We start from the raw sequence: 15,918 nt of genomic DNA, 5'->3' as shown, positions 1-15,918 counted from the left end.
GATGAATGATAAGTAGGAAGCTAGCATTATATATCTAAGTGGTCAATGTAATTATGTCTTCTTAAAACAGAAGGCAAATACAAGTATGTAGCTTAACTACTTAAGGACTGTGGTGATTGCAATCTACGCCCTGTTTTGGTGGGCTCCTGGCTGGCCGGGCGTAGATTTCAATCACCGCCCGCAAAGCGCATCCGCTGTTGCCATCGTTCCCCGCCAATCGTGCCGCTCAAACCTGAGCAGATCAGGCAGATCACTGGCTCTGCCTGTCTCTATGACGGCAGAGCCATGTGAGTCGGTCAGGAGCTTATTTCATTGGCACTTGGCCGTGTCTCTCAATGTAAGCCACTCCCATTGGCTTACATTGATAGACACGGTCAGAAGCCAATGAAAGTGGCTCCTGACTGGCTCACATGACTCTGCCGTCATAGAGACAGAAGAGTGGATGTTAGAGGGGTCTCAGCGTGCGGCGGTGACGATTATTACAGCGGGTATGCGTGGCGATTCATCGGGATTCCTTCGTTATTGTACCAGCGGTCTCTGGTCCTTAAGGGGGCAGAGACCGCTGGTACTTAAGTGGTTAAAGAGGAACTTTACTGAAAGTTAGTAGTAGGGTAAAAAATTAATCAAGACATTGCAAAGTGAGAAGTTAAAAATAGAAGATAGATCAATAAATGATTGATACTAGCTGTGTAATTCATTTATGTTGTTTGATCCTCTGTCAGGTCATCATCTTTAGTGCTGGCAGACATGAAAAACTGAAAGCACAAACCATTTTAAGAAGTAAAATTTAATTTAGTATTTTTTTGTTGTTGTTGTTTTAATTTTTAGGTTCCTTTTGTCTTTGTACAAACCTAGCAGTTCCAATCCACTAGGAGTTAACCAAGAACTTTTTACCTCAGGATAAACATAATAAATAATAGTGGCTTTGCAAAGTCTATTAAAGCAACATTCTGCTGTTCTAACCAATATTAGAATGTTCCTCAGTCTGGTTCAAAATGTCTAGATTGGACAAATGTCATCTCATATTTACAGATGGCTTAAAATACCGAGGTGGGTTTTAAGAATTCTATTAGGACACAGAGGCTGGTTCTGCATACTATCACCAGCCTCTGTATCTGTACTGTACCCAGGGGAGCCTCTAGGCAAAAGGCAGTACAGGCCATTGCCTGGAGTGCTATTGGTCCTGGGGGGCGCCATGTTGCTGGATTAAGCCCCACCCACAAATTAAGCCCCGCCCTGGACTAATACCTGTCCCTGTGGGTGTTCCATTACTTGCTTCTGCTGCATCTACTTAGCGTAAGTTGCAGGCAGCTGCCACCTCTGTGCCTTGTGCATCCTTCTTTCCTCCTTTGTTCCCTTATGTCCCTTTTGTGCCTCCTTCTGTCTCCTTGTGCCTCCTTCAATCTGTTGTACCATGTCTGACCCCGTTTGTCCTCCAGTCTTTCTTTGTGCCTCCTTTTGTCTCCATGTGCCTCCTTCAGTCCCCCTGTGCTACCTCTGCCTCCATCCGTGCCTCCTTATGTCTTCTTTGTCTTTATTTGTCCCCTTGTGCTACCTCTGGCCCCCTGTTCCTCCTTCAGTCCCACTCTGCCTCCTTCTGTCCCCGTATGTCTCCATCTGTCTTCTTGTGCCACCTCTGTCCACGTGCCTTCCTCTGTCCCACTGTGCCTGCTTCTGTGCCCCTTTGTGCGTCTTCTGTCTCCCAGTGGCTTTTTCAGTCCCCATCTGCCTCCTTCTGTCTCCCTGTGCCTCCTTCTGTCCTCCTTTGTGCTACCTTCTGACCCTGGGTGCCAGGCCGACCAGGTGTTCACCAGTGCTGTGCCTGGAGGGGGGGGGGGGGGGGGGGGCGGGGGGGGAAGTGGGGGGAGAGGTTGAGACCGCGGTCATCCCCCGCAAGATGTTGTGTCCCCAGGTGGTGAACAGGCTTGCGGCGTCTAATAGATGCCGCGCCAGTTCACTGGCTGCAGCCCGTAAGCTCGTAAGTCCATTCTGCAGCTTTACATTGTGTATTTTCTGGTGAAACGCTGCCCGCATTGAGTATTTTCTGGTGAAACGCTGCCTGCATTGAGTATTTTCTGGTGAAACGCTGCTACATTTAAATGTATTTACTGGTGAAACTATGCCGCATTACGATTGTTTTCTGTGGAAATATTGCCGCATTACGATTATTTTCTGGTGAAACGCTGCCGCATTACAATTATTTTCTAGTGAAATGCTGCTGCATTACAATTACTTTCATGGGGGGGGGGGGGGGCGCCGGATGGGTGGGGGGGAGTGCGCCGCGTGGGGGTAGCACAGATTTTCTCGCCTGGAGTGACGAAATGGCTAGAGGCGCCCCTGACTGTACCCCCCCAGGCCCCCCCTGCGGTCTGCTGTCCCCCATATATAAAACCGCCATGCTGGCGACATGCAGCTTGTCAGTAGCAGGCTGTTTACCTTTGCTGCCTGTCACCACCGCTCCCCCGCCTCCTCTATAGCGCCGCTCCCCGCCTGCGTCCCTTCCCTCCACGCCTCCTTAAGCTGATTGGAGGGAAGGGATGCAGGCAGGGAGTGGCGCTATAGAAGAGGTGGGGGAGCAGTGGTGATGGGCAGCACAAAGGTAAACCTGCTAGCGACAAGCTACATGTCGCTATCACAGCGGTTTTATTTTGAGGGACAGCAGAGTGCACAGGGGTGCCTGGGTGGACACCGTACAGACACAGAGGCTGGTGATAGTATGCAGAACCAGCCTCTGTGTCCTAATAGCATTCTTAAAATCCACCTCGGGTTCTCTTTAAAGTGAATGTGAAGTGAAAATAAACTTATGAGATAATAAATTGTATGAGTAGCACAGTTAAGAAATAGAAAATGAATACCAAAGAAACAAGTAGTATATTGTTTCCAGTGCACAAAAAGTTGAGAAACTTCAGTTATCTATGCAAAAGGGCTTCTCTGAGCTCTGCAACCCGACTTGGGTTGGCTACAATGTTGTTTTCTGGAGAACTTATACATCAAAGAAACAATGACAGACAGCTTCAGATAAGTTTCAAATGGTCACTAGCTCTGAAAACCACACTCTGTATTTTACACTGTAATATAGAGCAAACTGCAAATATGACAGAATGATGCAATGTTTTTTGTTTGTTTTTTTAAAGCTATATAACTAAAAATAAAAATATGAGACTTCTTTCTTAGCAACTAATGTTCTATTCCTTACCCGTACTACACATAAAATTCATTAGAATCATACGTTTTTAAAGCATACTAAAGTAAGAAAGATATGGAGGTGAAGTAAGAAAGATATGGAGGCTAACCTATTTATTTCCTTTTAAACAATGCAAAATGCCTGGCTGTCCACTACCTTTAATACTTTTAGCCATAGTCCCCGAACAAGCATGCAGATCAGATGCTCTGACTGAAGACTGTCTAGATTTTTATTCTGAAAAACAAGACTTTTCTGTAACTTCTAGACGCCTCTGGAAATCCCTTCCTCAACCTCAACCAGATTGTAAGCTCAAAAGGGCTCTCAACTGGTTGGTTCAAACAGTGCTGTATAATGTGTGTACTTATCAATGAATTAACAAATATATGATCACCCTATATATATAAGGTGCAATTTTTCTTATTAATGTACTATTCTTTGGAACACACAGTTAGTGCAACCGTAAATATTAATTCCTAAACAATCAAAACAAATTGGTCTATGCACATCTTGTTAAGTGAAAATTTTATTGCACATACAAAATCTCTATGTTCAACTATATAAGAGCCTACAACAGTACAAACATCTAAAAAATATTTTTCTGCACAGAAAGATACACTATAAAAAACACATATGGAATATCAATTCACCGCTTTTCAAATGGCTATACTTGCTTATACTTGCAATAGCAATAAAATGTTCACTATTGGATCACTGAACAAGATGTGCATAGACCAATTTGTTTTGATTGTTTAGTTAATAATGTGTGTGTGTACTTATCTATTTACAATTTAAAAGCTCAGTTGTGAGCTGTTCAACTGTGTATTATCTGTATCCCCTCATTATTTATGCAACTGTATATACACTATATATTTTCCTGTACCACAACACATAAGATTGATGATAATACAAAATGCTCCTTTTAACCTCCTTGGCGGTCTGATTCTTTCCAGATTTTAGGGTCTAAAAGCGGTGCAATTTTTTTTCACTCTTTCAGACCCTAAAACCTGAAAAAAATCATTCTGGCAGGGAGATCTGCAGCAAAATTAAAAAAAAATTACCTTCCTGGGCTCCTGGGCTGCAGTTTTCTCTTTGCCCACAAGATGGCGCTAATATACATATAAACGAACTTCTCTATATTCCTCTAATATAGAGAAGTTCGTTTTCAATGTTAGCCCCGCCCCCGATGACATCACGCTGCCACCACCGCTCTGCTGCCACCACCACGGCTGCGCTGCTCCAACTGGCTGCCCGGAAGAATAGCGGGGGCATGGGGGATCCCGGCGGCCAGGGAAAGACCCCACACTGCCGGGGAGAGAGGCTGGAGTCCCGCTGCGCAGCGAGATCGCGCGCGGGACTCCACAACTGCAGGTACAGCTCTGCAATGCCTACCCCGACCTGAGCTCGGGATCACCGATAGCAGCTGCTTTTTTCTACCCCGAGCTCAGGTCGGGAAAACCGGCAAGGAGGTTAAGAAACATTTACAGATGCAAATATTGCTGGTTAGTTTCATGGATGCAATGCTTATCTTCTCACTGTAACATTTCACTCAGCAGAAATAAACATACAGATCAAGTGTTCCAAAAGTTATCTGATATTTAATAATTAAATACGGTCTTATATTATAGCCTGAAGGTTTGTATGACAACTAGGGAGCTGTTGTTTTCATAAGAACTTCATAGATGTTGATTGTCGGATCACTTCCAAATGATGGACACATCCACTTCTTGAGGCATTTTGTATTGCTGGCCTTGGTGGAGGTTGTCAGGAACCGGCCCGCGGCACGCCTGCATATACGGTTCCAGACTGCAGGTTTGACCAGATCGAGAGGGGAAGCAGCCTTAGTCGAGCTACCACAAGGCTGTGACCCCTCAAACACTTCTCACTGCCACCACTAGCTAGACACGTCCACTCTGCTGTCGAGTGCTCAGTACGCAATCCGTGTTTTCGGTCAGCTTTGCGCTTTAGGCTGAATGCGGGAACGCCACACACACACACACACACACACACACACACACACACACACACACACACACACACACACACACACACACACACACACACACACACACACACACACTTGCAATCTTACACTGTAGTGAAGCAAAACCACTAACAGTCATTCCGAACGATACTGTTAGCCACTCCGAGACTTCCCACTCTGTTACAGAGTTCAAAAGCTATGCAGACAATCCAATTAGCAGTGACCCACTCTCAGAGGAACTGCATACAGAAACTTAAAGTACTTCATATTGTCATACAGACCATCACATTAGCATTCAGTTTCCTCTGGCCAGGTGACCAATTGCCCTGAAGACAGCTGGCTTCGATCAGACGTACACATGACATAGGCATAAAAATGAAATAATGTGTTCCTGTATTATCCTTAATAGGGATGGGACGAATCCACAATTTCTTTGAATCCGAATCCGGATCCGAATGTAAAAAGGTTCTCGAATATCTCAAACCTTTCGAATCTCGAATCTAACGAATCCTGCACATAAGAATTGTGCGATCCATGGTATAGTTGCCCGCAGTATAGGTACCCAGGCATAGATGCCCGCACTATAGGTAGCTAAGTAAAGGTGTCTTCAGTATAGCTAACAAGGTATAGGGGCCTTCAGTATAGGTTGCAGGGTATAGTGGCCTTCATTATAGGCAGCAGGGTATAGGGGCCTTCAGTATAGGTAGCAGAGTATAGGGGCCTTCATTATAGGTAGGAGGGTATAGTGGCCGTCAGTATAGGCAGTAGGGTATAGGGGCCTTCAGTATAGGCAGCAGGGTATAGGGACCTTCAGTATAGGTAGCAGGGTATAGGGGGCCTTCATTATAGGTAGCAGGGTATAGTGGCCTTCAGTATAGGCAGCAGGGTATAGGGGCCTTCAGTATAGGCAGCAGGGCATAGGGACCTTCAGTATAGGTAGCAGGGTATAGGGGGCCTTCAGTATAGGTAGCAGGCTATGAGGGGCTTCAGTATAGGTAGCAGGGTATAGGGGCCTTTAGTATAGGTAGCAGAGTATAGTGGCCTTCATTATAGGCAGCAGGGTATAGGGGCCTTCAGTATAGGTAGCAGAGTATAGGGTCCTTCATTATAGGTTGCAGGATATAGTGGCCTTCAGTATAGGCAGCAGGGTATAGGGGCCTTCAGTATAGGCAGCAGGGCATAGGGACCTTCAGTATAGGTAGCAGGGTATAGGGGGCCTTCAGTATAGGTAGCAGGCTATGAGGGGCTTCAGTATAGGTAGCAGGGTATAGGGGCCTTTAGTATAGATAGCAGGGTATAGGGGCCTTCAGTATAGGTTGCAGGGTATAGTGGCCTTCATTATAGGCAGCAGGGTATAGGGGCCTTCAGTATAGGTAGCAGAGTATAGGGGCCTTCATTATAGGCAGCAGGGTATAGGGACCTTCAGTATAGGTAGCAGGCTATGAGGGGCTTCAGTATAGGCAGCAGGGTATAGGGGCCTTCAGTATGGGGGGCTTCAGTATGGAGGGGCTTCAGTATAGGTAGCAGGCTATGGGGGGCTTCAGTATAGGTAGCAGGCTATGGGGGGCTTCAGTATAGGTAGCAGGCTATGGGGGGCTTCAATATAGGTAGCAGGCTATGGGGGGATTTGGTATTGGTAGCTGGCTATGGGGGGATTTGATATAGGTAGCAGGCTATGGGGGGATTTGGTATAGGTAGCAGGCTATGGGGGGCTTCGGTATAGGTAGCAGGCTATGAGGGGCTGCAGTGTAGGTAGCAGGCTATGGGGGGCTTCAGTATGGGGGGCTTCAATATAGGTAGCAGGCTATGGGGGGATTTGGTATAAGTAGCAGGCTATAGGGGGATTTGGTATAGGTAGCAGGCTATGGGGGGATTTGGTATAGGTAGCAGGCTATGGGGGGCTTCGGTATAGGTAGCAGGCTATGGGGGGCTTCGGTATAGGTAGCAGGCTATGAGGGGCTGCAGTGTAGGTAGCAGGCTATGGGGGGCTTCAGTATGGGGGGCTTCAATATAGGTAGCATGCTATGGGGGGCTTCAGTATGGGGGGATTTGGTATAGGTAGCAGGCTATGGGGGGATTTAGTATAGGTAGCAGGCTATAGGGGGATTTGGTATAGGTAGCTGGCTATGGGGGGATTTGGTATAGGTAGCAGGCTATGGGGGGCTTCGGTATAAGTAGCAGGCTATGGGGGGCTTCTGTATAAGTAGCAGGCTATGAGGGGCTGCAGTGTAGGTAGCATATCCTCCTCCCTCCCCCCGCAACCTCCTCCGCTCGCCCCCCTGCATAAATAAGTAGAAGCAGCCTCTCACCTCCAGCATCAGCGTGGAGCCCAGAGCGGCAGACTTCTCCCTTCACTTCCTAGTTCCCCCTTGTGGCCACTGGACCGGCTCTTACTGATGACGCGTAGTAAGAGCCGGTCACTAGGGGGAATAAGAAAGTCTGTAGGAGGTCTGCCGCTCCGGGCTCCACGCTGGAGATGAGAGGCTGCTTCCTCTTATTTATGCGGGGGGCGAGCGGAGGAGGCTGCGGGGAGCGGGAGGAGGACACTTGCGAGCGGGTTAAGCGGCGGATGCGCGGCGATGCAGCGTCGGGATTCGGCGGATTCGGCGAGCGGAAAATGACGTTGGGATTCGAGTCCACGAATCTCGAATATTACCTATTATTCGAGGGATTCGTGGATTCGCCGGATTTGTCGTCCCATCCCTAATCCTTAACATCATCAGCAACCCAATATATCACCACAGAGGTAAGTAGGTGTTTGTAAGTAAGCCCAATGGCGGTTCTTTGTTAGTCATTTGGGCTGAGGTGTGGACCTCTTGGTGGATAGTCTCCTTAACTCACACTGCTGCTGCAGGATAATTTGGTGAAGTAATGAGTTAAATGTCAAAGGCTACAAAAGCCAACAGGAGATTATGCTTAGTTGCAGTCTGATGTTATCGGAGCCAGAAGTATATTGATCATGCACTAGGTATATGCAGAAGGCTTGACTTTGTAATTTCAAATTTATGGCCTGCAATGGTGCAAGCATCACTTACATACTCACACTCACATGTAAACATCATCATGTGGTACTAAGTGGTATCCTTTAGCAGAAATCCCAAAATAACTTAAATTTTATTTGTTTTTCTTCAGAGATGCTGACCTGTTCTTGCTAGACACTCAGAGAGTCCCTGCATATGAAATTGGCTGGCTAGTGTTTGATATTACTGTGACCAGTAATCACTGGGTGATCAACCCACATCACAATTTGGGGTTACAACTATGTGTTGAAACAAAGGATGGTAAGTTATAAACATTGTAATTTGCTTTGAAAAAACAAAATGCTTTAATAGCTTGTTTAACCAGTTGTCAGGCAACAGTATATCTACGCCCCTTGAGACTTCATTGTAGCTCCAGGGGCGTAGATATATGTACCTTGCCATGATCATTCGCTGCATGTTCCCACACACATTCTCATCGCTGCCCATTAGTACAGTGATCGGTGAATGGGAACAGGTGTTTCCAAAGCCGATCAATGTACCTGTATCAAATGCCCACGGCATCAGCGTGATGCCGGTGGTCATTCTCAAAGTGAAAATAGAAAACACACACAACACTTCCTGCATACTGTTCACAGTACACAGGAATAAAGTGTGTGTGTGTGTGTGTGTGTGGGGGGGGGGGGGGCAATCTAGTGGCCAAAAAGTAAAGACATCTGCATACATTAAATAAAAATAAATAAATCCCCCATTAATTAACCCCTTACCGCCCTCTCCCATAGTTACTAAAATTAAAAAAAATGACATTTACAAAAAAAACATAAATAATTACCTTAGGGGCTCAACTTTTTTAATATGTATATCATGAGGGAATTAGTAATATAGTATAAATAAACTAGAAACAGAAAAAAATACATCTTTATTTCCAAATAAAACATTGTAGCCATACATTGTGTTAGGACACAATTTAAATATTGAATTAACTGAAACAAATAGGCAAATCAATTGTGTGGGTTTTATCCACAGTAGCACATTTTAATTTAAAACTATAATGGCTGAAAACTGAGAAAAATTGATTTATTTTTCCATTTTTCCTTATTATTCCCACTAAAATGCATGTAGAATAAAACAGTTATTAGCAAAAAGTACCACCCAAAGAAAGTCTACTTTGTGGCAAAAAGACTGTGTATAGTTCATTTAGATGTGATAAGTAGTGATAAAGTTATTGGTCAATGAATGGGAGTAGTGCAGAAATGTGAAAATAGCGTGACGCGTACCCTTGTATGCGTCATCACGTAGAGGACGTGAGGTCAGAGAAAGGGCGGAAGTACCACAAGGGTACTACCGCTGAACCGCCCGCTGCCCGGCCTCAACGCGTCTCCTAGTCACTGCCAGCCAGCCAGCCAGCCACCAGGTACTATTAACTTTCCGCAAACTTTTTTTATGGGGAAGCGGGCAGAGGCGGGAGCGCTAGCGGAGGGGGTGGGGGGAATTTCCGACCCCCCCCCCCGCGATCGGGTCATGCTCCCCCCTTATGCCTGCGACCCCATAGGGGGGCCGTATTCGGGCAAACAGGGGCCCTGTTCGGGGGGCATTGAGTAGTTCGGGCGAACCAGAACTAAAAGGACGAACACCATCAGGTGTTCGGTCGAACTCGAACAGCACCCGAACAGGGTGATGTTCTGCAGAACCCGAACAGTGGCGAACACTGTTCGCCCAACACTAATGTTCACGTGCCGTTCCCTTCGCTTTTGTTGATCCAGCAACGCTGCAGCCTGCTCACTCTGCTGTCATACTGACAGCAGAGCTCTGTATCTTGGTTAGAAGCCAATTTAATTGACCCCGTGATCACTATGAGCACAGTGAACACTCTTTGTTTTGGAGTAAAAAAAAGTCTCTTGCTATAGACTGCATGTACATAAGTGGATACGGTGCCCATTAACTGTAAAACATTTTTCTCAGATGTGATCATTTGATCTGTTTTTTAATGATCAATTTGTACAGAAAACACAGTATGTAAGGAGAATTGATGCAAATGATTTTGTGGTTGATTAGAATACAGAAATTTGTTGATCGGAATGTTGCATTTTACAAACTGATCTGATGAGCGAAAGTATCCTAATTGACCCGTTTATGGGAACTATTGATAATGAACTTTTGATTACAAATGATCCCTCAAATCTGATCAAAAGATCACATCTAGTGAAAATATTATACTTTAAATGGGCACCTTTATTCATTGTTTTAAGTATGAGTTTGACAATCCCTAAATAAGATTATTTTGTGTAAAAGAATGTAAGCAAATTCTTGTAGGCAGAACCTGCCTAATCTATTGTCTATGGAGCTCACTGTCGAGCATGAACCCAAGCATTCTATAAGTACAGACACTGTCAATCAAGCATTTCAGGAGATTTGACTTTCTGGACAAGCAGTCAGACAGCTGCTTAATCAGATGAGAAAATGTGAAATATTTTCCAGTTTCTAACATTCGAGGTGCAACAATGTTAAAAGGGTTTAATGTGTTAGTGAATTTATATACAATGTAAAATGAGGCTCCAATCAAGCACATATTACTTTGCTTCTGCTCTAAAATACAATATTAACACTGCCACTGTTTGCATTACAAAGATGAGTCATTGGCAGCTGTACTCCATGATCAGTGTTTGCTGCTCTTATTAGCTCTTCAACATGGGAGGATAAGCAGCATAACAAGATCACATTTAGGTAGAGAGCAGCACAGTTGTTGCTCATTTACTATTAGAATTAGTACAGGGTAAAAGCTCCCACCATACATACTGGGATGACATGCCTAAAACAGTGGTATAATAAGGGGAAGCCAGCGTCCCATTGAGAAAAAAAAAGTTGGAACTGAGAGTGTAGGCAATATAGGGAAAGTGGATAAAGTTAGCCACCTACCAGACAAAGTGTGGCACTGTCAATTGAACACCCTCCCTACAACCCCCCCCCCCCACCGCAGCCTGTCATGTTGCCCGTGCTCCAGGTCAGTGCAAATGCTGTGGTTGGGGGGCCTGCCTCACACACTCACAGCTGCTTTAATGGAGAAGCCTTCAAGGACCAGATCGGAGCCAGAGTACTTGTGCACCGGAGTTTACTAAACCCCAACTCCACATAGCCACATGATATGCTGTCAGCTGGCATCAGCGCGGAGAGCTGGGATATCCTGGATGAAAGCCAGAGAATGTCCCATCAGCATTGGCATCAAGAATGGACACGACAGCAGCACCCCTCCCAGCCCCAGAAGTTGTACATCTTTAGGTTAGCTCCCACTCAGTCAACACTGGTAGTGTGGAGGCAGTGGCATCCTGTCTGTGAGGAGAAACTGGCCATAAAGACATGCTCCCTGCTGTCTCGCTGTGAACTCGGAACTCGGAACTCATTTACAGAAGCTGGGAGTCCCTGAGTCCAGGACTGTGCAAGTCTTCCCTGATGCCTTGCTAAAGACACAGAGGCAGAACCTGGGAATCCCTCCCCCCCCCCCCCCCCCCCATTGTGCAAATCACCCCTCACGGCCATATTGTGCCTTGCTGTGAACATGGAGGAACTGGTCAGGGGGAGGGGAAAATAAGCATGATGCCAGAGCAGAGGGCACTCATGGCACATGGCAACAATCTCAGTTGCTGCAGGAATTTCTTTTGGTGGGATGATTGGGACACCTGGCACTAGGCTGAATGTATTATTCAGTCCATAAGAAGCGCTGTCTTTCTCCTCGCTTTTGGGGGAGAAAAAGTGTGGCTTATGGTTCCACAAATATGGTAGTTAAAAGTTATATTGTATTTCATTGGAGGAAAAAGAAAAAAAACAAAACACATTTTTGCTCCCTTCTCCACCCTCATCTCCTTGCAATCCCACAATCCTAAACAGCATTTTAGTACTTTCAACTCCCTACTCTGTCCTTCACCTCTGATTCCTACTCCGCCAAGGACTGCATTTTTTCCATGAAAAAATTAATAACATCCGATATACCTTTATCCAGCTGCCTAGTATTTGCATACATCCTCTCCTTCTTAACTGCTTTCTTTTAACTAAACACACTCTCTTCTCTGTAATCCTAAATCAAAGTCTACTGCCTGCCCCCTTGATCCTATTCCCTACCAACTCATTCCTTATCTTTCCTCTTCCATATCTTCTGCCCTAACCACTTTCTTCAACCTTTCTACCTCAACAAGTATGTTCTCTACCATAGTCCAGCAAGCCCTCATAGCAGAAACACTCAGTACATCTCTAGATTCCTCTGCTTTCCCTGGCTACCAGCCTGTCCCTATCCTTCTCTAACAAACCACTCAAACAGCACATTCATTTCACTGCTAATGTCCTATCTGATCACCTCCAACCTGGATTCCCTTCTAGTCAATCCATGGAAATGACCCACATCAAATCACCAATGACTTATTGACCTATACATCTAAAGGCTTTTACTCTGTCCTCCTTTTGTGCTTTTGACACAGTGGACCATCCTCTGTGGGTACAGTTACAAAAGGCGCAGGTTGAAAAATGGTGCACCGTTCCTCTGATAAATGTATCATAAAACACTATTTACAGTTTTAACGTAAATACAGTAATGTTTTATACATTAAAATGGTAAATTGCGTTTTATGATACATTTATCAACGGTGCACCATTAAAAAATGCAGGGGGGCTAGTGTTAGGCAGTGGGGGTGAAGGGAGTAGGATTAGGTGGAGGGAGGATTTGTGCATAAGCTTGTTATCGCTCCTTCACTTCTTCAGTTGGTTCGCTGTAGTCCTGCATCCAGCCAATCACCTTGTGGCTTCAGTCCCCGCATGGTGATTGGCTGGCTGCAGGACTCCTGCAAACTAACTAGGAAGTGAAGGACCGATACCATACCAATGCCTACTACTTGGGCCTAAGTACTCAGCACTCAGCATTGTCATTAAAAGCTCACAATGGCACATTAACCCACCTTCTGTATTTCCTAGCAAAAAAACATTTCCCGCATTCAACCCTTCCTTATGCAGAATACAATTGCCCTCAAAAAAGGTCACTATCACCACTCTCTTACAAACCTCTTCCCAATCTGCATTCACCTTATATTACTGCACCTATCTCCATTTACCACTCTATAACCAATCTCCACTTCTTTCAACCTCTCTTGGAACTTCTCTCATTATTCTCCTATATATAATTTGTAGCTTAATGTTTTTCTTGTAAGATACTTCCAATTGTTTTTATTTGTTATTGTTCCATGCAAAATTATGTAGATAATTACATTTCCACCATTTACTGCATACTTCAACTTAGCACCATATGCAGATTGAATGTAGGATGATGTGTAAGTAGTAATAGCAGAATCAGTAGTAGTAGTAGTAGTAGTAATAATAGTAGTAGTGTCTTTACATTACAGAGGAACTGTACTGAAACTAACTTAATTAATGAAACGGCTTATATTTTTTATGATATTTTATATAAAATTCAGTCAGTGTTTTCCTATTGTAAAATATTGCCTCACTCTTTCCTCTACCTGATTTACATTCCGAAAGTTATTATTGGTGCTGAAATCTTTTGTGCTGTCAGGTGCTGCTTTGTGGAATGTTTGTACACTTAATGTTTTGAATCTCCCAGATTGCTCTGGGAGGATAAATCCACATAGCTAAAGAGCCTAGGCTGTGAAAATACTAGGACAGGACTATATATATATTATTACACATACATACATACATACATGCACAGTGGGATGCGAAAGTTTGGGCAACCTTGTTAATCGTTATGATTTCCCTGTATAAATCATTGGTTGTTATGATAAAAAAATGTCAGTTAAATATATTATATATGAGAAACACACAGTGAGATTTGAGAAGTGAAATGAAGTTTATTGGGTTACAGAAAGTGTGCAATAATTGTTTAAACAAAATTATGCAGGTGCATACATTTGGGCACCATAAAAAATAAATGAAATCAATACTTAGTAGATCCTCCTTTTGCAGAAATTACAGCCTCTAAACGCTTTTTGTAGGTTCCAATGAGAGTCTGGATTCTGGTTGAAGGTATTTTGGACCATTCCTCTTTACAAAACATATCTAGTTCATTCAGGTTTGATGGCATCCGAGCATGGAAGCATGGACAGCTCTCTTTAACTCACACCAGAGATTTTCAATTATATTCAGGTCTGGGGATTGAGATGGCCATTCCAGAATGTTGTACTTGTTCCTCTGCATGAATGCCTTAGGGAATTTTGAGCAGTGTTTAGGGTCGTTGTCTTGTTGAAAGATCCAGCCCCACTGCAGCTTCAGCTTTGTCACTGAGTCCTGGACATTGGTCTCCAGAATCTGCTGGAATCCATGCATCTCTCAACTCTGACAAGATTCCCAGTCCCTGTACTGGGCACACAGCCCTACAGCATGATGGAACCACCACCATATTTTACTGTAGGTAGCAGGTGTTTTTCTTGGAATGCTGTGTTCTTTTTCCTCCATGCATAAGGCCCCTTGTTAAGCCCAAATAACTCAATTTTAGTTTCACCATGCCACAGCACCTTATTCTAAAATGAAGCTGGCTTGTCCAAATGACCTTTAGCATACCTCAAGCGGCTATGTTTGTGCTGTGGGCGGAGAAAAGGCTTCCTCTGCATCACTCTCTCATACAGCATCTCCTTGTGTAAAGTGCGAATGGTTGAACAATATACAGTGACTCCATCTGCAGCAACATGATGTTGTAGGTCTTTGCTGCTGGTCTGTGGGTTGACTCTGACTGTTCTCACCATTCATCCCTTCTGTTTATCCAAGGTTTTTCTTGGTCTGTCACTTCAAGCCTTAAATTGAACTGAGCCTGTGGTCTTCCATTTCCCCAATATGTTCCTAGCTGTAGAAACAGACAGCTGAAATCTCTGAGACAGCTTTCTGTATCCTTTCCCCAAAACCATGATCGTGAACAATCTTTGTCTTCAGGTCATTTGAGAGTTGTTTTGAGACTTCCATGTTGCTACTCTTCAGAGAAAATTAAAAGAGGAGGGAAACTAACAATTGACCCCCTCAAATAAGCCTTCTCATAATTGGATCCACCTGTGTATGTAGGTCAGGGGTCACTGAGCTTACCAAGCCAATTTGAGTTCCAATAATTAGTTCTAAAGGTTTTGCAATCAATAAAATGACAACAGTGCCCACATGTATGCACCTATTTAATTTTATTTAAACAATTATTGTGCACTTTCTGTAAATCCAATAAACTTATTTTCACTTCTCAAATATCACTTTGTGTCTCCTATATGATATATCTAACTGACATTTTTTATTGTAACAACCAAGGATTTATACAGGAAAATCATTATTATTATTTATTGTATTTATAAAGCGCCAACATATTACGCAACGCTGAATCATGACAACTAACAAGGTTGCCCAAACTTTAGCATCCCACTGTGTATATACGTATGTGAATGAAAAAAAAAAATAATAAAAAAATAAAATATATATATATATATATATATATATATATATATATATATATATATATATATATATATATATATATAGTGCGTCTGCTGCTGAAACCATGATATTTAACTTAAAAGTTGGTATCTTGAATAAAGTACCACATTGTACTATATATTTGTATGGTGCCTCTTTAAATCAAACATTAAAAACTGTTCTTCAGTTTTACCATTTAAACAAATGTTTCCTTATCTTTTTTCATTCAGCAATTGCACTACTAAAATTATTAAAATAACAGATTATAACATATTTCCTTCAAGAGGTTGTGAAAACACATCCTGCATGAATTACACCAACATTTATTTAAAAAA

The 15,918-nt window shown here is 43.7% G+C and overlaps 1 protein-coding gene across 1 annotated transcript in view; it reads left to right on the top strand.

Moving 5' to 3' along the window:
• Positions 1-15,918, top strand: part of BMP5 (bone morphogenetic protein 5) — a 222,852-nt gene that overhangs the window by 169,334 nt on the left and 37,600 nt on the right. The window contains exon 3 of the mRNA XM_068281400.1: positions 8,298-8,446. Within this exon, the coding sequence (XP_068137501.1) occupies positions 8,298-8,446 (149 nt within the window). The remainder of the gene's footprint in view (positions 1-8,297; positions 8,447-15,918) is intronic.

Source organism: Hyperolius riggenbachi, chromosome 4 (genome assembly GCF_040937935.1).
Source record: "Hyperolius riggenbachi isolate aHypRig1 chromosome 4, aHypRig1.pri, whole genome shotgun sequence".
Lineage (NCBI taxonomy): Eukaryota > Metazoa > Chordata > Amphibia > Anura > Hyperoliidae > Hyperolius > Hyperolius riggenbachi.
This window is presented reverse-complemented; position numbering and strand designations above follow the sequence as displayed.